Source organism: Rattus rattus, chromosome 1, assembly GCF_011064425.1.
Source record: "Rattus rattus isolate New Zealand chromosome 1, Rrattus_CSIRO_v1, whole genome shotgun sequence".
NCBI classification, from domain to species: Eukaryota; Metazoa; Chordata; class Mammalia; order Rodentia; family Muridae; genus Rattus; species Rattus rattus.
Genome location: NC_046154.1, coordinates 44,139,136 through 44,160,668, shown reverse-complemented (window position 1 = coordinate 44,160,668; position 21,533 = coordinate 44,139,136). Strand labels below are relative to the sequence as shown.

General features: G+C 45.4%; 2 protein-coding genes across 5 annotated transcripts in view; both read right to left on the bottom strand.

Moving 5' to 3' along the window:
• Agbl4 (ATP/GTP binding protein like 4) overlaps positions 1–21,533 on the bottom strand; it is a 1,249,712-nt gene that overhangs the window by 173,180 nt on the left and 1,054,999 nt on the right. The gene's annotated exons all lie outside the window — the stretch shown is intronic.
• Bend5 (BEN domain containing 5) overlaps positions 15,529–21,533 on the bottom strand; it is a 46,005-nt gene continuing 40,000 nt past the window's right edge. For all 4 annotated transcript variants that reach the window (XM_032900295.1, XM_032900320.1, XM_032900303.1 and 1 more), the window contains one exon: positions 15,529–15,710. In XM_032900295.1, coding sequence (XP_032756186.1) covers positions 15,553–15,710 — 158 coding nt within the window. In that variant the 3' untranslated portion in view covers positions 15,529–15,552. The remainder of the gene's footprint in view (positions 15,711–21,533) is intronic.

The following is a 21,533-nucleotide window of genomic DNA, read 5'->3' as shown; positions in this document are numbered from 1 at the left end:
TAGCCTGCTAGCTCCAGTGTTAGCTACTCTTCATCCTCCCCGGGGAAGAACCCCTACAGTCCTTTCTCCAAGGCTCAATCTCATTCTCAGCAAACAAAGGAAAAGGTTTTATTTCTAATTGTCAAGGTTACTGTGACTTCATCATCATCACCTCCTCCACTGCCATCATCTTGATACTAATCAGGTGGCACACTAATCACATACCAGGTGGCCGGAGAGACAGAAAGATCCCCTCTGCATCGGATCCAGCATCCGGGAAGCACTCTGTCACAGCTGGCATCCCCAGGACAGTCATGTCTGGCCCGGCGGAAGCATACAAGACAGGAATATGCCAGGCACGTTCTGGGGACAGCTCACAGACAAGCTTGGCTGGAGCTCAGGGCTTGTGTTTAATAAAAGATTAATGAAATTGTCAAATTGACCTTGTCAGTGTCTGCTCGATCCAATTACGTGGCTGTGGCCCCCATGAATGGGGTTAAAATAGGAGTGCACAAGAAAGGCACCAAGACAGCAGCCCCAGGGGAGGTGGCAGCACCCTGGAAGCCCTGAAGGGAAGTCAGTCAGTCCTACCCCATCTCCCTGGCCCCATCTGAGCCTGCTGCTGGCAGTGCTTGATGTGCAGAGCCCTGTGACTGGGAAACCACAGCTAAGCACTGAGTCCCACTGACGCCTTTGTTCCAGGTTCTATGCTGGGCCAAGGACCATAGTGAGCAAGGTAGACTGTCCTTCAGAAGTTCTTGTCTTGGTCTGGTAGGCAAGCCAGTTGCAAAACCAAACAGTGTGATGGCACAGGACTTATCCCAGCACTCAGGAAGCAGAGGCAGGCAAGAGCTCTTTTAGTTCCAGACCAGCCAGGGCTACATGGTCTCCAACAAAACAAACAAACATCAAAACATAAATGGAATTCACTAACGTGAGCAGTGATAGATCCACAAGGTCTCCCAGAGAAGGCACACTTGGGTCAGCCTGGGACTCGGGATTTATAGACAGGGTGTTTCCCACAGTGGGATTACTCAGGTACTGAAAGAGGGTAAGCAATTCTCAGACCCCATGCTGCAAACAGGACCATGGAAGAATATCAGAATGTTCTGACCAGCAGCTGGGGCTTTGGGGGATTCATTGAATATGGACAGGTTGGGGATAGATTGGGTTGGTGGGGTCCTGGTGTCAGCATAGCAGCCCCAAGCTCTGCTTGGGAGAGGCTGGAACATAAGGGGCCCAGGATGAGAAACACGTGAGCTCTGGAAGGACAAAGTTTTTCTAAAGGCCAAGGCCAAGGCAGTTTGCACGTGAGTTAGATCAAGGGAACACTGGGGGGCTCCCTAGCCTCAGGAGCCTTAACCATGTCAAGGGTTTGAGGAGATGTGAAACCCTGTGCCCATCCTAACATAGGGCCTGCCTGGGTGGCAGTATTTCCTGAGATCTGAGCAGCCTTTCCAGTGCACTAAGCTTGCTCAGGTCCCTGCACAACTGTTTAACTCAGCACGTAAGGACAGATGCCATCGTCATGTCAGGATCACAACTGAGCAACAGGTAGGAGAACTGAGGTCCCACTCCTGATGGTATGGAAGCAAGCCCTTGTTTACTCAGATCTAAAAGCTGATGACTTTTCTGTTATCACAGGACCATTTTTAAAAGGATGGGGGTGAGAGCCAGACATCTTGGTTTCAGCAGTAAGATGTCAGATGCTGGGACCTCTTACTCCATAGGCCATTGCTTGCTTATCTTAAAGAGCACCTGTCAGCTTGATTCTGGTTCTGTAAACATGAGATCTGCATCTGGATGGACACTGTTTCAAACAGTGGAATTCATATTCAGGCAAAGGGTCCTGGAGCACAAGTCCTGCTACTGCACAGCCCTTTACAGTGTCTCAGGGACAGGTCCCTAGCACCCCTCCCACCCCTGCCCCTTGGCCAGCAATATCCGTGTCTCCTGACTCTGCCAAGCCAGAATCAGTGGAGCCCCCTTGTGCCTCCCCTCTAGTCAGAAAATTACCTCAGCTTGGCCCTGCCTTGGTCCCAGGCTTCTCTGCTTCTCTCACTAGCCTCCTGTTTCCCTTCTCTGCGGTCTCACCCTATGTCCATGACCAAGGGTTGCACCACAGTGGTGTTCCCTTCTATCTATGGGCCTCCATGTTCAAAACCCCTGCAAACATCTCATACCAAGTCCAGTTCCTAAGGAGGTCACTACAGCCCTAACTTGGTTCACCTCTGCAGCTCGGTCTCTCAGCTGATCCTGTCTCCACACCGGACTTCTTGCAGGGCTGGAGGAGTAGTGAGCTACACAGTCACCTCAGCTTTATCCCACCTTTGAACCTCCCATCCTGCTCTAAAAGAACTTTGTTTTCTCACATTTTATGGGGAGCTGAGGTAAAACAAGAGTGGCAACAGCTTGTGGACATTCCTAGGAAAACTGCGTGGCCCTGGATCTTCCCCCTCCCTCTTCTCTGCCTGTAACACCAGTGCCTATTGTCTGTTAAGAGGAATCGCCCAGCAACTGGTCAGTGCCCTCCTTAGGACACTCTAAGAGAACTATTAATCTTTCTCATATCCTCTTAGGCTCCATGCAACTGCTTCTCCAACCTTGAGATACTAGTGCATGCTAATCTTTCTAGATCTACCCATCCCTTCATCCATCCATCCATCCATCCATCCATCCATCCATCCATCCATCCATCCATCCATCCATCCACTGGCTCCTTGAAGAGACAGGCCAGGTCCCAGGATCTGCTTTTGTTGCCTGCCCTGCCCTGTGCTCTAGGAGCTAATGGGACACAGGAAGGAGCTCTGCCTGCTTTACCTCATCATCCAAGGGCTGCGAGTGCTGGCTAGGCACTGGGCCCAGAATGGCTTTGGGTGAGTATTTGCTGAGTGAATAAACATTTGAGATCATTTTATTGCAATGCTTCAGAGTAAATTTGGAGACAGGCATTCCTCTACTCAGGAGTAATTTAATAACCACAAATGCCTTTAACACAGTGGGGAGAAAGACAGGGAAAGTGTGTGTTTCCCTTATTGCTGCTGTTAAAATAAATGGCGTTTTTAATAAAGTGTCCCCATACAGCATATAGAATATGGCCACGTGACTGAAGAAATATCTGGTGAAATTATGCACAGCAAAGCAGGCTTTTTTCTGGTCTTTTGGTTATTAAATTTAATCACTTTTGAGCTGAATCCATACTCTCTCTTTTTTATCCTAGAGGCAGGTACACTTTTGATTAAAATATGGGCCCCAAAGCACTTTAGCAGGGGAAGGCTGAGCTAAGTCCCCAGAGGAACTGTGGAAGAGCAAGCCAACAGCATGACAGGGCCAAGGCAACAGCCACAATTTGCTTCTCACTTGATGGATGTGTTTATCCCCAGACGGGGCACACAGCAGTCATGGGGTACGTGGAAATCTTGCAATTAAGGCAAAGTCTAATTAGAGACTACACATTCAAAATACAAAGGAAGTTCCTAACGGCAGCTTCTCTAGCTGCCTCTGCCACTCTTTTGGATCGAAAGGTGGGGAATCGATGCATCCTATTGCTAACGTGTTTCTGGGTGCAGCCTTGCCTTTAAAGTCCATGGAGACAGCGCAGACCCCAGGTCAACAATCAGATTTGCTCCTGGCTCTGCTCACTGGAGCTTCGCTGACCTCTGAATCTCCATTTTATATTGGGAATAAAGGCAGAGAATCAGATATGGACATGGAAAGACTCAGTTTAAAGATGTCCTTAATCAAGTTAGGCCACTTACATTGCATTTGCACTTGGCCCCAGCCAAGCAGGTGAGAAAGGTCAGTTCAGGGGCATGGGTAGCAAAGGAGCCAGAGGGGAGAGAAAGTGGGGCAGGGAGGCCTCTGGTCCCTGCAGCATTCTTTGTGCCCAGGGTTGAGGACTAGGTCTCAAAGCACTCTCTCCAAAGCGTCTGAAAATACAGTTGACAGTGGATTTGTGTGTCCCAGGTGAGGTAAATAGTTCCTGCTCAAGTCAAGCAGCCCTCTAAGCCTAGGTGCTGGAAGGTGAGAGAGGAGGTTCAGAGGGTGAGTGCTGCACCCTAGGGCTCAGCCAGTCAAAGCTCCTAAGCTCAGTCTAGGATCAGGAGATGAATTAGGACCTGTTTCTGCTCTTGTAGCTGCCAGCATCTGAGTCAGAAAGGGAAAAGCACAGAAGGGGATAGCAACTGTTTACAGTCCTTTGGTACTTCACAGTTGTCAAATGCCTTTGACTGATCTGTAATTTAGTCCTCCCTAGAGCCCTTGAGTGAGGACAAAGCAGTCATCCCCTGTGTGAGACTGAAACTGAGCTGCAGGCCTGGTTTGCACTTCAGGTACACAGAGGGGTAGGTGTGTGGAGCGCAGCACTTGTGTGGAGCGCCGCACTTGGAGTGGATCGGGTGGGTTGTTTCTTCTTTCTGCTTTGTGTGTATTTACTTTAAATTGCTGAAAAATTACAGTCTTTTTGCTCTCTTTCCCCTGCTGCCCGTTAAGGGCTGCCCCCAAACCAGCACAAGAAGGCAGGTAGGTCTCTGTGAATTTGAAGCCAGCCTGGTTTACACAGGAGAAGAAGGAGTTCGGGAAGGCTGTGAGCACTGGAGTCCTGTCAAGGAAGAGGACACATCTGACTCTGTTGTTCAGAACAGCAGAACTAAGGTATGTATGCGGGCGCATCGAGCTGACTGCTGGCTGGACTGAGGCTATGCTGAGGGAAATGGTGAACTCAGGATGACTCAGATTTGAATCCTTGCCCTCTTATTTATTACCTGTCTGACCCTGAGACAGGGAGGAAAGTGTCCCACTTCTCAGGATTACTTTGCTTTCATCAGAATAAATAGACAATGATGCCCCAAATGAAACACAATCATATTATCAAACACATGGAATCTTAGCTGTGGACCCTAAGAACCACGATCAACTAAACAATCAGATCCCTGACCCTGTGCTGGGAAAAGGGTGCAGAGAAGGCTTTGGCATGCTCCTATTGGCTGTCTAAAGACAAGGGAAGAGAAAGAAAAAAGGGAAGGGAAGGGAAGGGAAGGGAAAGGAAGGGAAGGGAAGGGAAGGGAAGGGAAGGGAAGGGAAGGGAAGGGAAGGGAAGGAAAGCAAGTAGATAGGCAGACAGGCACCTCAGAAGCATAATTTAAAACTCAGGTAGTCCTTTCCATCAAACCAAATCATTCTGTGGTTTTATTTGTTGTTTTTGCTAACTCTAGAAAGGTTGGCTCTATCTGGTCCTGGACTGTCTTAGTCAGGGTTACTATTGTTATTATCAAACACCATGAGCAAAGCAACTTCAGGGAAGAAAGGGTTATTTGGCTTTCACTTCCACATTGTAGCAGGTTACTGAAGGAATCCAGAACAAGAACACACAGGGTGGGAATCAGGAGACAGAAGCTGATGTAGAGACCATGGAAAGATGCTGCTTACTGGCCTGGCTTGTTCCCACTGCTTATTTTACACACACACACACACACACACACACACACACACACACACACACACACACACACACACACACACACCCTGGACCATCAGCCCAGGGATGGCACTACCCACAATGGGCTGGGCCCTCACTATCAATCACTAATTAAGAAAATGCCTTGCAGCCATATCTTATGGAGGTATTTTCTCAATTAAAGTTCCCTCCTTTTAAATAACTCTAGAGTGTGTCGAGTTGACTTAGACTAGCCAGCACATAGGCTAAGTTCTCTGAAGAGTAGAAACACTCCAGAGTTTACCTGCCTCCTAGAAATAGTGAGGAAGCCACAGTCTAGGCCACAGAGTGTTAAATCTCTTCCTTTTCCGAGAGATTGCAGCCAATGAGGCTTTCTGCTTAAATGGCCTAGAACCATCTCCCAGAGCTCCTTAACTCAGAAAAGTGCAAGTCAGCAAAATGAAAATAACTTAAAAGGCTCATTGGAAAAATGAGCTCCAGTCTCCTCCTCCAGGTGAGGCCTCTCCAAGTCCAGACTGGGGCTTCCCGCAAGTTCAGGAAGACAAGTAAGCATTAAAGGCTTGAATTTGCTTCCTAATGGGATCTGGAAGACCCTTTGGAGTCCCCCTGGGTGTTCTGTGGATCCCAGGATGCTGTTAGGGCTATTTCTGCCTTTAAAGGCTGGAACAGTCCTGTGTGCTATAACCGAGGTTCATAGACAGGAAGCCATCAGTTCCAATTCCCACACAGGTAGCATATGCTGCTCCCAGCTAAGGGCTTGGCATTCCCTGCTTCTGTCACCTCACAGGGAGGAGTGTAATTGATGAACACCCTCCTGGTTGCCCCATGTGCACAGTGCTTCAGGCAACATCCCTAAGTGTGGACTTTTTATTCTTTCTCCTGAAACTAAATCTACTTCTTGTGGTGAATGACTCTCAAGTCCAGAGGGCTGACGGAGCTAGCAAAAGTGCCACTGAGTAGCCCCCGAGGAAAGGTTATGGCCGGTTCACCCACCTCACAGCTCAGTTGTTTTATGTATCTAAGAGCTGTCCAGAAAGGGCCTTTTATAGAAGAGAATACTGAGTTCCAAATCAAAGAAGTAACCTGCCCAAAATCTCAGAGCTGCTGAGTGGGAGAGCCCAGAGTAAACACAAGCAAGAAGGGTCAGAATCCTCAGACTCTCCAATCTAACCTCCTCCTTCTTTCTTATCCTAATGAAGTCTACCAAACTTTGACCTGTGAGAACAAGACCAGGATGACATCATGGTACTACTCTCTGCCTAGGAAGGGCATTTCTGACTCTCAAGGGTATATGCCCTCAGCAAACAGAACTGTGTCAGTACTCAGTTTCTTACAGGCTTGCTTCTAGGGAGAGCTCAACTTTATTCATCCCACAGAGTTTGTGAGAAGACCAGGGAACCTGAAAACAAACACGTGGTACCCCACCTTAAATGGCTTAGAGTTCAGCGAGAGAGATGGACACACAGTGACGGGAGTTTGCATCTGGAACAGTGTTGGGGGAGGGGTCTTCAATGCAGGCTGAAAAGCCTTGCCTTCATAAGACCTCATGGTTGCCAAGCAGAGGCCACAAAAGACATAGTTTTTGTGAACATGGGGAGACAAGCATCTTGTCATGAAAGTTCTGGGTTACGACATTTCTGGAAGAGGCAGAATGAAGACAGATACCCTGTTAGATAAGATCAGTTCTCTGTTTGTTGGGGACGTACATGTGGGGTGAGGTCACATGCATACTGCTGAGTACCTGGGACACCACACCTCAAAGGCTCTACCTGAGGTCCTACTTGGTCTAGGCATTTTCACTAGGAATTCACTGAATCCTGCGAGCAGATCATCAGGTAAGTTGTGACTGGAGTTGTCCACAGAGGAGAAAACCCAAGTCAGGAAATTAGAATCACTGTGCAGAGGCCAAGAGTTAGAGTAGTCTCCCCAGATAGCTTGGTATCTGCTGAGAGGAAGGGTCAGAAAACGAGAGCCATTTGGCCTGGAATTGGGTGTGCAGAGGGAACACCGGCAACCCCCACCCCTTTATGCTCCCAACAATTCTGCAGGTAGTGGGTGGTTATTAGGTTGTGTGGTAACCTTTCTTTTATCTAAAAGATACACACGCACACACACACACACACACACACACAATTTTAAAATCTTTAAAAATAATGTTAGAACTTTTGAAATAATTCAGTTCCAAGGATGTTTGTTAGTGAGACAATTACAGGGGTCTCTAGTGGAGGACAGCATTAACTTTAAATTACAATGAATAACTTAGTAAGGATGCAAAGGGTCAGATTTATGCATCTCACAAAAGGAAGAAGTCGAAACAGTATACCTATGTAGAATGCTAATTTGCCAAACTGAATATTCCAAATACAGGCAATACTCTTGGGAAGTAGCACACATATGTCTGCTTACTCTGCTTAAAATATGGCTGAGTCCTTTGGGAGGCAACACAGGGAGACATGGGGAGGAATTTAAAGATGCTCTTATCTTTTAATCCAATTATTTCACTCCTTGGAATTTATTCTACAAAGAAAAAGAAATCAGTAGGAGGGAAACAATCATAAAAGATGGCCCAGGTAGCAATTCCCAATAGCAAGAAGCTAGAGACCACAAACCATACAAAGAGTTAAGAAAATAACATTGCCCCAGTGCCAGGAAGGGTGGTAAGATGGTAGCTATGCAAACTAGGCCCCTGCATAGCATGCTGGGCGTGCTGGTGGTGGTGCTTGCACTTGTAAGAAGAGCATGGAGGCAGAAGCATGACAGGAAAGGGTGACCGTGAACTTGGGTTTGGCTCTTGGGATTATGGCTGGGTTTTCTTTTTAGGTTTTGGCTCTCCTTGGAGTTTTCTTTTGTAACTTAAACAAAACTGGAAAAGAAGACCTCAACCAGCTGGAATGTTGGACTGCAACCAACAACATGAAATGTGATGGGGATGAATGCAAAATCCTGAGTTTCATTTAAGAAATATATTCCAAAAATCCACATGACTTGGGGTGGGAGTGGGACTGGAGAGCTGTTATGATAAAAGGGGCCAGAATAGGGGGATAAAAACTCCACATTTACCAGGGCTGGGACTGACTGATTGGTACAATAGGAGGTCAGTGCAATTACCATACTGACAGCATGAAAGGCACAGTGATAGGTAGAAGACTTGGAGGAAACTTGCTCAGCTTCCTCTAAAAGTACATACATATCGAAGTCAAGACTGAATCCACTGGGTGTTGTTCTGGCTTCAAAACTCATATGGTTCCTGATGCAGCATGAACAACTACGGGGACAGAGATAGTGGCCCAAAAGTGGGAAGAGGATTGGGTGATGTTGTTTCCAAACACATTCTGAATCTTACCTTATTCTGTAAGTTCTCTACCTAGTCTAGTATGAGGCAATTTTATTGCTAAAGATGTTGATTTGAATTCTCAGAATAAAAGGTGATGATGCCTTGTGCATCAGAGGCTTCCTAGAGCCCTGAATTCATCCCTGAGTCCTGTCTTTGGAAATACAGAGTGCTCACAGCTCTAATGAACCAGGATGATGCAAAAGGAAGGGTTTTCCTCACAACATCTTTGACATAATCCTGTGAGGCAGATATCCCATTTCCATAAGAGAACATAGAAATGCTCTAGTCAGACTCTTATAAATTTACCACCACTGGGATTATCAGGGAAGATAGAACCTCAAGTTAAAAAATGCTACCATCAGATTAGCCTTTATGCAAACCCATAGGTTGTTTTCTTGATAGATATGGGAGAGCCCACACACACACACACACACACACACACACACACACTTAGGGTAAGCAAGCGAGGAGATTAAGCCACTAAGTAGCATCCTCCATGGCCTGTACTTTAGCTCCCAGTTCCAGGTTCCTGTCTTGAGCCCCTGCCCTGGCTCTCTGCCATTATAATCTATAAACTGTAAGCTAAAATAAACTCTTTTCTCCCTAAGTTGGCTTTCATCAATGTTTTATTACAGCAACAGAAACCAAACTGTAATATGAATCTAAGATAGGTTAAGGACATGTTCAAGGTCACATACCAAAAAGGCCAAGATTCTGTGATATAATATAGGATGTTCTAAAGCCAGTGTCCCTATTTTCCCCATACAGTGAGACCTGGTAGAATAGCATTTGAACTATGGGTTGGCTGGTGAAATATGCCAGAGCAATAATGTCATATTGAACACTGCAAAGAGCCATCACTAGAAGCAGCATTTGTGACTATAAAGAGATGATTTGACACATTAGAAACCTCAGGGAAGCTTTAGCTCAACTGAGAAACGTTTCAAAGATGGGCTCATATGAACTGTTGGGTTGAAAGAAGGCTGTTACGTCAGGGTGTGGAGCCATGTTAAAGAGTGTTAAGGTACAGAGGACATCTAGGGGACATCTGTAAGTTCATCTTTGACCTATAGGTTACATGACCTTGTAAAGTGCCCTGGCAGACACTGGCCAATCTCTCCACTACAAAAGATGAAAGAAGTCTTTTGCTGTGTGTGTTTGTGGATACCAAAGCACACCTTTTGTGACCACAGTAAACAAATGAGAAGACAAAGAAATGGAGTCTACTGAAACATGGTTGCAATTTTTAAAAAGTTTTTCTTTTCTATAAAGAAGCAATGCATTTCTGGAGTAACTTCAGTCCTAATAATAAACATGAAAATATAATAAAACACATATTTTTGCCAACTAAGTTGGGAGAAAAAATTTAAAAGTGGTTACACCCATTAAAGCATAAAGAATACTGCAACTGACATTCCTTTTGGCTGAGGAGAAACCACACTAAGAAAACAAATGAAAGTTTAAAGGGAATGACAATACAAATGGTTCCATCAAGTTTTATTTATAAATGATCTAAAATTCCAAGGAGCTATAAATGGGCCAGGAGACAGGGAACAGGGACTGAAGTTGATGGGTGGAGCTAGAAGCGTGCAGGGAGTCAGCCTGGATCCCAGGTCCCAACAATGCATCGTTGCATTAGATATCCAAAGAGCCAAAGCCAGATATAAAAGCTAGGAACTTCACACAAAGGGCAGCAGGTTAGAGACCGGAGAGGCACATTCTCAGGTAAAGGGATGAATAGGAGTAGGCAGAGGGCAGAGGGAAGGAAGCGAGATGATGAATAGCAACATTAACTTTGATGGCCATTTAGTCACTCATGCCGCAGCAGTTCAGTTAGCTCCACAGATTTCCTAAGAGCTTGGGAACCAGATACTGTTTACTTCACCTTACAGTCAAGAAGCCAGTGTTAAGAGGAAGTGCCTGGCTTTCAGCATGGTAGTAAGTTGTAGAGCTGAGATGTCGTAGAGCTGAGATGTGAACTTGGATGCATCTGCTACCTGACTCAAGTTCCCTGTACTGCTAGGCTAGATGAGAGCATGCAGTGAAGCCCTGCGTATTCTGGACTATCTGCAGGTTAACCCTACTGTAAGGATTTGAGCAACTGACCAGATGGTTTACCCAGCTGTAAATTTCGGTCCACCCACCCTGTGGATATTAGAGTTGATGGTTTTGAATTCCAGGAAACAACATGAAAAATGGCCATGCTAAATGTGCAGAGAGAAGTGCAAACCTGGTCCTGGGACAAAGTCCACACTATACTATTTCCTGCAGTACTGTTTGAAATGTTTTCCCTACTTAGAAAAAAATCTATAGCTATTTTTATTTTTCTTTATAATTAAAAAAAATCACAATGTAGAAATGCACCCAAGAAACAAACTAGGGCAGGAGGGAAGTGGTCTTCCTCATACATTCCCTTGGCCAGAAATACACTGATTTCCACCTTCCTGTTTCACTTGAAGGAATCTGGGGTCACGACTTCTGGAGATTGACTCGGGCTCTGTCACCTTTTTGTGACCAATCCTGCCCAATAAGACACACTATCCTACCACAAGAATCAAAGGAATCCAACTGTAGAAGTTAAGAGAGATGCAGAGGAGGTGATGGCGCACACCTTTCATCCCAGTACATCTGCCTTGAGTTCCTACCTTGTCAGCCCCAGTGAATATCTATGAGTTCCAAGCCAGCCTGGTCTATAGGAGTTCCAGGACAGCTGTGGCTACTCAGAGAAACACTGTCTAGAACACCCCCACAAAGAAAGTGGGGGAAGCTTTGGAGAGATCACTAGTACTTAGACAGAAAGCCACCTTCAGAATGGTCCCTAACCAAACAGAATTCTGGGACTGTGAACTAACTCTAACCAAGGTTCTAGGGAAGATCCCCAGTAATTGGAGCAGAAAGTTAGACTCAACAGCCAGTATCTCAGGTGATTAGAGGGACCAATAGAGGTTTCTGGTTTTTTCAGAAAGCACTCTTAATCCTTTTGTGTATATGCTCAATGAGTTCTAATAAGCTGGTATTTTTTGAAAGTGTTGCTTGTATTCTGATGCACATTCTTACTTTGTCATGGGCTTATTGAATCAGGCTCTTCAAAGTCAAAGTCAAAGGAACTGTATTTTAATTACCTTGCGTATTCTTAGTGGTTTTGAGCCTATCCTTCATCGGCTGAGCCATCTCTCCAGACCTACCTTGCATATTCTTAAGATTCTCTGCTCCACAGAAAACCTTCAAGCTTTACATAGATGTTTAAATGAAATAAATTACTGTAAGGGTTCACTTATCTTTCAGGAAAAACAATGTATTTGATTGATCTATTTACTTACTTATTGAGAGAGGGAAGGAGAGCGAACTTTCAGGAGTTGGTTCTCTCCTTTGACCTTATTTGGGTTTAAAGCGGGATCTCTCTTGATTTTGCTATTATGATGCCAACTTGCAGGCTGGCTGGCCCTCCAGCTTCGGGCTCACTGTCTCCCCTCCCCCTCCCATCTTTTCCTAGGAGCTGTATCTACATTTGTTGCCAGCTCTAGCGCCTTAGGCAAGACATTTCTCAACCTTTTCTTAGCCCTTTTCATTCATGAGTGTTTAAGGTACCAGGAACATTCCAGTCAGTGTAATTAGTACAGGAAACCCCTGCTTCCCTCAGCCTTGCTCTGAAAAACATGTTGCCATGTTGTATCTACTTCTAATTTCCTTCTGCCTTATACGTTAAAGATGATTGACACCCGTGTGTGTGTGTGTGTGTGTGTGTGTGTGTGTGTGTGTGTGTGTGTGTGTGTGTGTGTTAGGGGATGTCCTAGTTAGGTTTCTGTTGCTGTGCTAAAACATTCTTACTAAAAGCAGTTTGTGTAGGCGAGGACTAATTTGACTTAGAGGTAGCCCGTCATTAAGGAATGCCAAGGCCGGAACTCAAGGCAGAAGTCTGGATAAAGAAACGGAAGTAGAGACCAAGGAGGGTGTCGCTTAATGGCTCACTTCCAGACTCAGGTTCAGCTAGACTTCTTACACAGTCCAGGGCCAGCCACCTAAGGATAGCACTGTCCTCTGTAGGCTGAGCCCTCCCACAACAATCAGTAATCAAAACAATGACCCATAGACATGCCAACAGGCCAGTCTGGGAGGCAATTCCTCTGTTGAGGGTCCTTTCTTCCCAAGTGTGTCTAGGTTTGTTTCAAATCGACAAAACCTATGACAAGAGATGAAGGACTGATTTTGGGTTCACCATTGCAGATAGGTTCTATTCACTATAGTGGGGAAGGCATGAGGGAGGGGCTTAGATTATGGTAGGAGTATGTGTTGGAGTCTATTACATGGTGGATCAGGAAGTTGAGCACCCAACAGGAACTGGGGGTTGGGTATAAGCTTCAAAGTCTTGTCTCCAATGACCAACTCTGCTATTTGGGCATTGTCTTATGAAGTTTCCAGAACCTCTCTGAACAGCATTATCAGCTAGAAATGAAGCATTTCACAGTCTATGGAGAACAGTAGATGGGAAGATAGATTTACAAAGCCCCCCTTTTCAGGGAGGATCTGGATTCCCCTCCACACAATGCTGAATTAGGAATCATTATTAGAGTCTAGTAACACACACAGTAGTAAAACAACGACGAATCCAGCACCCAGTCTATCACAGTCCTGTTGTCCCCAACATATACATAGGTCACACAAAGTACTCTGCCCAGTCTCTCCCACTGAACTAACAAGCACCAGGGAGGCAGCAGTGTGGATTAGTCTCTGAGGAATGCACACAGCCTGTGGGTATCCGCATGCTTAGGGAGAAATCGGATGAGGCCAACAGTGACACTTTCGCTTCTCAGGCATTTTGCATCACTTAGACCCCAGTTGCCTGATGGTGTAAAAGTAAACACATCTTTTTATTTGATTTGATTTTTTAAAGATGGGGTCTTCTGTAGTCCAAGGTGACCTCAAACTCACTGTGCTGGCTAATGTTTTGTCAAACTGACACAAGCTAGGGTCATCTGAGGAGAGGGATTGTCAATTGAGAAAATGCCTCCCTCAGATTTTCCTGTAGGCAAGCCTGTGGGGGTGTTTTCATGATTAATGGTTAATGTAGGAGGGCTCAGCCCACTGTGGGTGGAGCCACCCCTAGGCAGGTGGCCCAGGACCACCTCATCTCCCTAGTAGGAGATGAGAGGTACCGGCTACCATCCTAGCTGAAAAGTGAACACATCTTAACAAGAACTGGCTGAACGCCAATCACAAACTTTCCTTACCTTAGGAAATGAGTTAACCCATTTAACACATAGACAAGTTCTGCTGTGTAGCCAGTTTCTATCATTTCTCCACACTGCCTGATTTCTTCAATCTACTGATAAGGACTTTGAAAAGTTATGCCTTTGCATTAAGACCACACAGCCACTTTACAGAGAGTGGGGGAAATACCACAGAAGAAAATTCTTGTCTATATCTACCACAGCGAGTACACACTGGTTCACATTGGATTATTAGATTCATTATTATATTACAAAGGATTATTGGATTTACTGAAATACAGAGACTCAGAGTGGCACCCCACTGCACCTATTCAACCTTGAGCTTTTGTTTATAGATTGTCAAATTAAAAGAGAGTTTGAAGAACAGATCAAAGTTTTCCACCAGCGTCTAAAAGTCCAAAATTAAAAAAAAAAAGGTAGTTAACAATTGCTGACATTTATTGAATTCTTTATATATTTTATCTCTAATCCTTATAGCAACTCTGCGAGGCAGGTATTCTTTTATGGAACAGAAAGAAGAGGCACAAGGAGGTTATGTTAATGCCAAAGCAAGCAGGAGAGCCAGGCTTAGAACCTAGAAGCATTTGTCCAAAGCCCTTGCCCTTTCCAAAATGCCACACTTACTTTATTGGCATTGCATAAAGAAAAGTTCAAGTCCACAGGAAGATGAGAGGTGGTTGGCCCAAAACATGTGCTGGAGACGAAAGGTTCCAGCAGCCGAATAAAGAAGCAGATTAATGATTATGTAACCTGAAAGAACATTTGAAACAAAAGAGAGAATGAACAAACTGATAGCCGCCAACACAGCCCATTTTCTGGATGCAACTCTGTACCACAGCTTGCAACATTATTAGGCTCCCACTACGCACTTCTTTACAAATTTAGGGTCAATTGAATCAGGGAAGCTGATTATTAGCATCTTCCAGACACCAATCACAGATCGTCTTGGGAAGCTGAGTGGTCCAAGACTCGTCCATGTAAGTGTGATATGACTTGAGACTGCTCCTCAGAGCTGTTGCAGGAACCATGGCTCTTAAGGGATCTCTCTCCTTCACCTGAAGGCTTTTTCCATAGAGAAGGCTTTGCAGGCCACATGCAACACCAGTTACCTCTACCACACACTTAATAGTATATAAAAAATGAGAACAACTGTCTACATCAATAATTAATGGAATTTTATTATAGAACAAAATAGAGGAGCAGAGATAGATGTCCTCCAATGGTAAAAATAACAGTTCGTATTGTGGTCCCGGCAGGCTACTCTGATGCTTTACAGCCCTGCAAAAAGTGCTTTTCCCATTCCACAACATCACTGGCGATGGCATGAGGCTTGTGGTGAGCCTGACGCCGAGTCTCTGCAAATCCATCTGCCTTCTGTGAAGTAGGAAGTCCATGTTCAGAATTCAAGTTCAGAATCAGACACTGACCTCAGTGCCCTAAAGGCCCCCTGCCCAGACACAGCCATGTCTGGTGTAGTCTATTTGGATGGCACCATCACCCGAAATGCATACACCACACAAAGAAAATGCAAAGGCCTTATGAAAAAAATTCAAAGTTTATTGCAAATTGTATTTTGCTTCCCTTCGTTCTTCATTTTTACAAGATTTGTTGATATCCATGATTTTCTCACAGATGTACTTGTTGACTTTGGAGAGTCTCTGTGCAATTTCCGTTTCATCCACCGTTTCTTGTGCTATTCTGTCATACAAACACTCTAGGCAGGAGGAAGAGACAGGAAGGTCAAGGATTAATGATGAATGTGTGAACAAGTCTTTTAAGGAGAAGAGAGAGGCTATGCCTCCTGACATACTTCCAAATAATGGTTCACATTATCTTACATGGTTATTTCACTAAAGTCCTACCGCAAAGTAGAGCTAAACATGATAAATGTATACTTAAAAAATAACAGTAAAAGCCAAGTGTGGTGGTACATATCATTAATTCCAGCACTCAGGAGGCAAAGGCAGTTGGATCTCTGTGAGTTGGGAGGCCAGCCTGGGCTACATTATCACTGAGTTCGGGCCAGCCAGAGCTACATCGTGAGACCCTATTTAAAATTACTGATGATGCCTCAGATTACCACATGCCTCTGAAAGCCCTGGGTGGTGAGCTCCCATCACACCCACCTTCATCAATGGTAACCACTCTCCTAGTTTTCCTTTTGCTTTTTAAAAATCTCTTAATGTTATCTTGTGGATATATGTCCCACTTTCTTTTCCTGTTTTTGGCTTTTTAATAAACGTGTCCATCTGTCTATCAGTCTGATTTGCTGATTTTACCAGTGGGACACACAATATGGCAATATGTAGCTACAGATCACCAAGTGAAGGTCACCTACCTTCACTGACGAGAAGTACTCTACTGGGTGACTTTGTCCTATTATGAACTGTGCATCTGGATGTCCATGGATACCTGGTTTTGCAACTGCAAACAGCTTGGCCAATATTTGAGGATATTTATCCGAGAAACTCTCTAGTTACCAGTCTAGGCACGGCAATGCTGACCACTAAGGAGTATGGTTCTCAGCTTTACCAGGCGATGCTTGGTAAACCACGCTGTGCTGGCTGCCATTCCAAGTGGTAATAATACTGGCTGCCCTGTAACTTCAACAGAACTCCACATCCTTAGACTTTTATGTTTAAAGGACTCATTCTTACTAGTAACTACTAACGAGGCTTAGGATAGCTACTCCTTGAGACATCCTACTACTTCCTATGGTGAGGCAGAGCCAGCCTGGACAAGACCTGACTAGAACCTGATTTTCATTGGGTCTCCCAGCCTGAAGATCTGATACAAACTATCACCCTAGAATTCCCTCATCATTAACTCGGACAACGAACTCTAAAGTAGCTTTTATAAAGAAGCCAAGTATGATGGGTAAACATAAGTAAGCCCCTTTCAAGCAATAAAAAATATAATACCCATGTGGGATTGTTACAATTATTTTATATTTATGCAACTCTTAATTTCCCAGAGCTGAGTGCAGTGAGTGATAAATGAGCATACATACATACATATATACATATATACATACATACTACATAAATATATGTTGAATGAAGAAATGAATGAATGAAGAAATGAATGAATGAATGAAGAAATGAATGAATGAATGGTTTTCTAGGGAAGTCTGAGAAGATATAAAAACTCTAGATATAACAAGTAGGGAGATAAGGCCGTTGGGAAAGTTATGGCCTTAAATCAGGAAGACACTAGTCCCATCCCTAGAACTCATAAAAAATAGCCAGGCATGGTGAATTACAAGCACTTGGGAGGTAGAGACAAGTGGATTCCTGGGGTTCATTGGCTAGCTAGCCCAGAACAATTGTTGATTTCCAGGCCAGTAAAGAGACCCTATCTCAAAAAATAGGGTAAATGGCAAGAGAGAAACAAGACTGACCTCTAGCCTCTATGTACACACACACACACACACACACACACACACACACACACACACACACACACACACACACAAAACATCTAGGTAGGGTGTATAACCACGGTGAAACTACAACTTCTTTGGTTTCCTCATGGAGAAAACCAAGTGATAGGAATCATGATGGGTAAGCACAGTTTTGTCAACCTAGAGAGGTGATACCAGGCGGCAGCTTGTAAGAAGAGCTGTGCTAAGCCTTCCAATCACACAGCAGAAACCTGGGGACTCGAGTGAAGAGGCCGTTCAGGTCAGAATCCATCGCTGCTTCCCACTTCCTGCCCTTCCAAGTATGGGTAGGGCCCACCTCTTCTTGCCATCCACTGCAGGGGTGTGTACCACAAGTGTACTTCCTCGGGGCTGCCTCTTCTCGTCACTGAGAGGCGTTTGACATAAATGTGCCTTAACTGGCCTCCAATTGCCCCCTGAACACCCCGAGTGTTCCGTTCATCTAACTTCACTCATCTATAAAGACTGATAAGAAGACGGACATTGGGGTCTTCGGCTCTGTCTACCTACAATCCCTTCCCTTACAAAGCACCCACAAGGAAAGTGTCCTTGTCCTCTCTTCCCAGAAGATCCTGGCTCCAATGACCACCTTCCTCAGTCCTGCTCATTCTCTTGTGCTCATAACCACCCAGCTGAGTGAGGAGACCTAGCACTCTGTTCCCATGCCTGCAGAGCTGCCTATAGGAATAGATTGTGATAAAATCTGATCATCCCCCACTTCCCTAAGTCAGGAGCATATGGACAGTCGAGCAACCTTGCTGAACTCCTCTAAATCAGAGAGAAGTCTGTCAAGAGATGTTCAGGCTCAAAAATGGCTCTAATCCCAGGTACCCCTGCGAAAAACCTAGGATACTTGTCTGTATCCAGTGGTGTCTCAAATCAGAAACTAGAGAGTTCTGTCTTTCCAGTGGTCTTCAACACAATAAAAGCAGGAGAGAGAAGCAAACCAGAGGAGGGTAGGCATGATGGCCCCCTGAGGAAAGTGGAAAGAGAAGGGCACGCACTGAAGAATGTGTTCAAGAAGCCCCCACAGAATTCCAATCATCTTCATTTCCTGGGGTAACAGCTCGAAATGGCCCCTCAGGTTGATTAAAAGGCTTTTGTTAGACTCTAACTTATTAATCACCTGCAGTTGCTGGGAATGTGTCCCTCTGCGAGGGAGCATTTGAGATTATTGCTTAATTAACAAGGTTTATAACAGCGCTAATGTGTCCCATTAAAAAAGTTATAAAAATTAACCAGAACGCAGTGCTGTGGCTCATTTAGAAAGCTCGGATCCTCTGCAAAAGGTCATTGGACCTTAATAAGATTTAACTGTCACTTTAGAGCTCGTCATCAGAGCAAGGCCCAGCTCTGTCTTCCAGCTTTCATCCTCCCAAAGCAGGGTCAACACTTCCCCACACTTCTGCTATCTGGCAGGGGACGGTCTTAACATCAAAGAGGACATCCCCCCAGTGCTGTGAGTCTGAAGGCTTCTGCCACGTTTATATGCCAAACATGACAGAGGATGTTCACATCACACCACATAAATACAAACAATCCCAGTCCTGCCAAACAGCTTGCCTGTGAGGAACCAGCCAAATACACGCTGGAATCGTTCAAATCATTAGGTTAGAAATGGGGACTGTGTGGTGGTATGCCACACATACTTTGAGCCTGCTGGGCTGCAGTGAAAAAGTGAAACATCAATCTCGAATTTCAGTACAAGAGACTTCGCTGACACCTGAAGCCTGAAACCCCAGTCTGGCTCGGCTCATTCTGCCAGAGCTAAGGGTCCAGGAATCCTCCAAGAAAAAGAGCTGAGCCAGGTTTTTGGTGCTCTGGGACTCACGGTGGAAGCACCCAGTCACACTAAGAGGTCAAAGAGAATTTCTTGAAGGATAAGATCTTAAGCAGATCTGCTGTAACCAGCAGTAGCTGGCCCAACGGGACAGGTAGAGAGGCTGTGGCTATTCCAGGCATAAGGAATAATGCTTGCAAATCCCCTGAGGGGAGAGCAAATGAGGCTTGCTCAGTTCATTCTGCTAATAACTAAAAGCTATGGCCAAAGATACAGCCAGCAGCCAGACTGAATGTACCTGTGTAACATGCCAAGAGGTTCACCCGCTAAACTCAGGGACTCTGAATTGGCTGGGGTGGGCGAGTGAGTGGTGGTGAGGGGTCACATCTATTTTCTGAGAGGTCACTCCAGTTACATAACCAGGAGAATGGTCTGGAGGCTGCAGGAAAGAAAGCACACAGCTAGGCCTGAATTATGAGAGTAGAGTGGATCTGGAACGACAGAAAGGGTTTAAGAGGTATTTAGTTAGAAACAGGAAGGATGGAGAGGCAGGAGTGCGGAAATGGGAGGGAGATGTACCTGTCTGGTTATGCTATTCATTAAGAGAGGGAACACAGAAGGGCAGAGGGCTACATGGGAAAGGACAGTACTCTTAAGTGCTTACTCTAAGTACGCAGGGAACAAGATGCTCATAAAGCCAAGCTTCTAATGGAGGTGAGGGAGAAGGGGAAGCATAAACTAAGTAAGACATGCTGTGCAGAGCCTTTGATAGGGGCAACGTGACAGAAAGCAGTGGAGGCAGGAGGATGACTAGGAGCTTATGGCCAGCCTGGGCTACAGAATAAGACTCTGTCTCAAAAAACAGACAGACAGACAGCACACAGGGTTTTTTGGCTAAGAAAACAAAAGCTGAGTGGGATCAGTACAGTTACAATGACTGGAGACTACACTAGGCAGTGAACAGGAAGTCAGCCACAGTCTCTCAGAACAGAGGCCACACTCAGCAGGTAAGTTCACACTGAAACATGCGGCTATCTGAGGGTACCCTGGACCTGCTGAGTCACATTCTGACAAGCGTGACAGAACTGGAGGTCGCAGCTAATGGGCAAAGCAGGGAAGCCTTCCCAAGGAAGACTTTTGTCAGGGTGATCCCTTGAACAAAGGTGCACCATTTCAGACAGCAGCCGGCTGAAGGTTACCTCTTATTATCTAAAAATAAGTGGCTGCCTTCTTCATGAAGTTATTATGAAGCTCCACAAAGCTTCACAAATCAATCATAAGCTAGTCAGGAGGGGAGGCGATACCTGTGTTACACTGGAAAAGGCTGCAGACCACAGTGAGAATGTGTGGGTTTGCATTCAGACTCTGAAACCTCAGAGCTGAGACCTTTGCTGCACCGTTACTAGCCACCCTGACCTCTAGAACATTCCACATAACTCGTCATTCTCTACTGCCTGTGCTCCAACCTTCGTCTGAGATGGTGCTAGCTCTCCATCATCTCCCAAGGGGTCTCCCCTCTCAGTAACGGCCTCTGGGGCCTCTGCAAACTCAAGCTGTAGACTATGGCTTTCACTTCCTTGTAAGAGTGTCTGTTACCCACCTCTGACTTCACTCGCCTCTGTGCAGCCAGCCATTTCTCCTCTTGAGCCACTTTACCTGAGTGTGCTGGCCTCTATACTAGTGTCCTCTGCCTGATCTACTGTTCCTCTGACCTTCACCGCCTTTTCCTGTATAACTCAGCTGGAATCATATGTTCCAACAGGCCTCCTCCCCAACAGAGCTGACACAGCCCTCTGTCTCTTCGTATCATGTATGAGACTCAGAGAGCCTAAAGCTGCCTGACTGTGTCACAGATGTATTTGGCCCCAGAATGTGCTGAAGGACCTGCTCAAACCAGACATTCACCTAACTGATCACTGAGTCTTCAAAACATGGCGGACCTGGCCATTTAGAGAACAGTGATCAGGGACAGTCTATAAAGCCACCCTTAGTTTCCCGGCTTTCCTATTATCGACTGGGGAAAAGGACCTACTACTTCTGTGGCCCGGTTTCCTATCTGTGAAAAGGAGAACAGCATCCAGCACTAGGGCTGTTGCTGGGAGAGTGAGTTAGTAGACTTAAGTGTTTAAGACAGACATCGTTCTAGTGTAGTGGGGCATCACGAGTACTCAGGATGATTAGCAGTCACTGCTTTCATTCTGCCCTGTATACTACACTCCTTACTTTGTGCTGACGATATAGTACTATTGCTCTTATCTTTATTGTCATCATGAGACTGAGTTCCTTACAGATGAACATGGTGTCTTGTCCCTTGT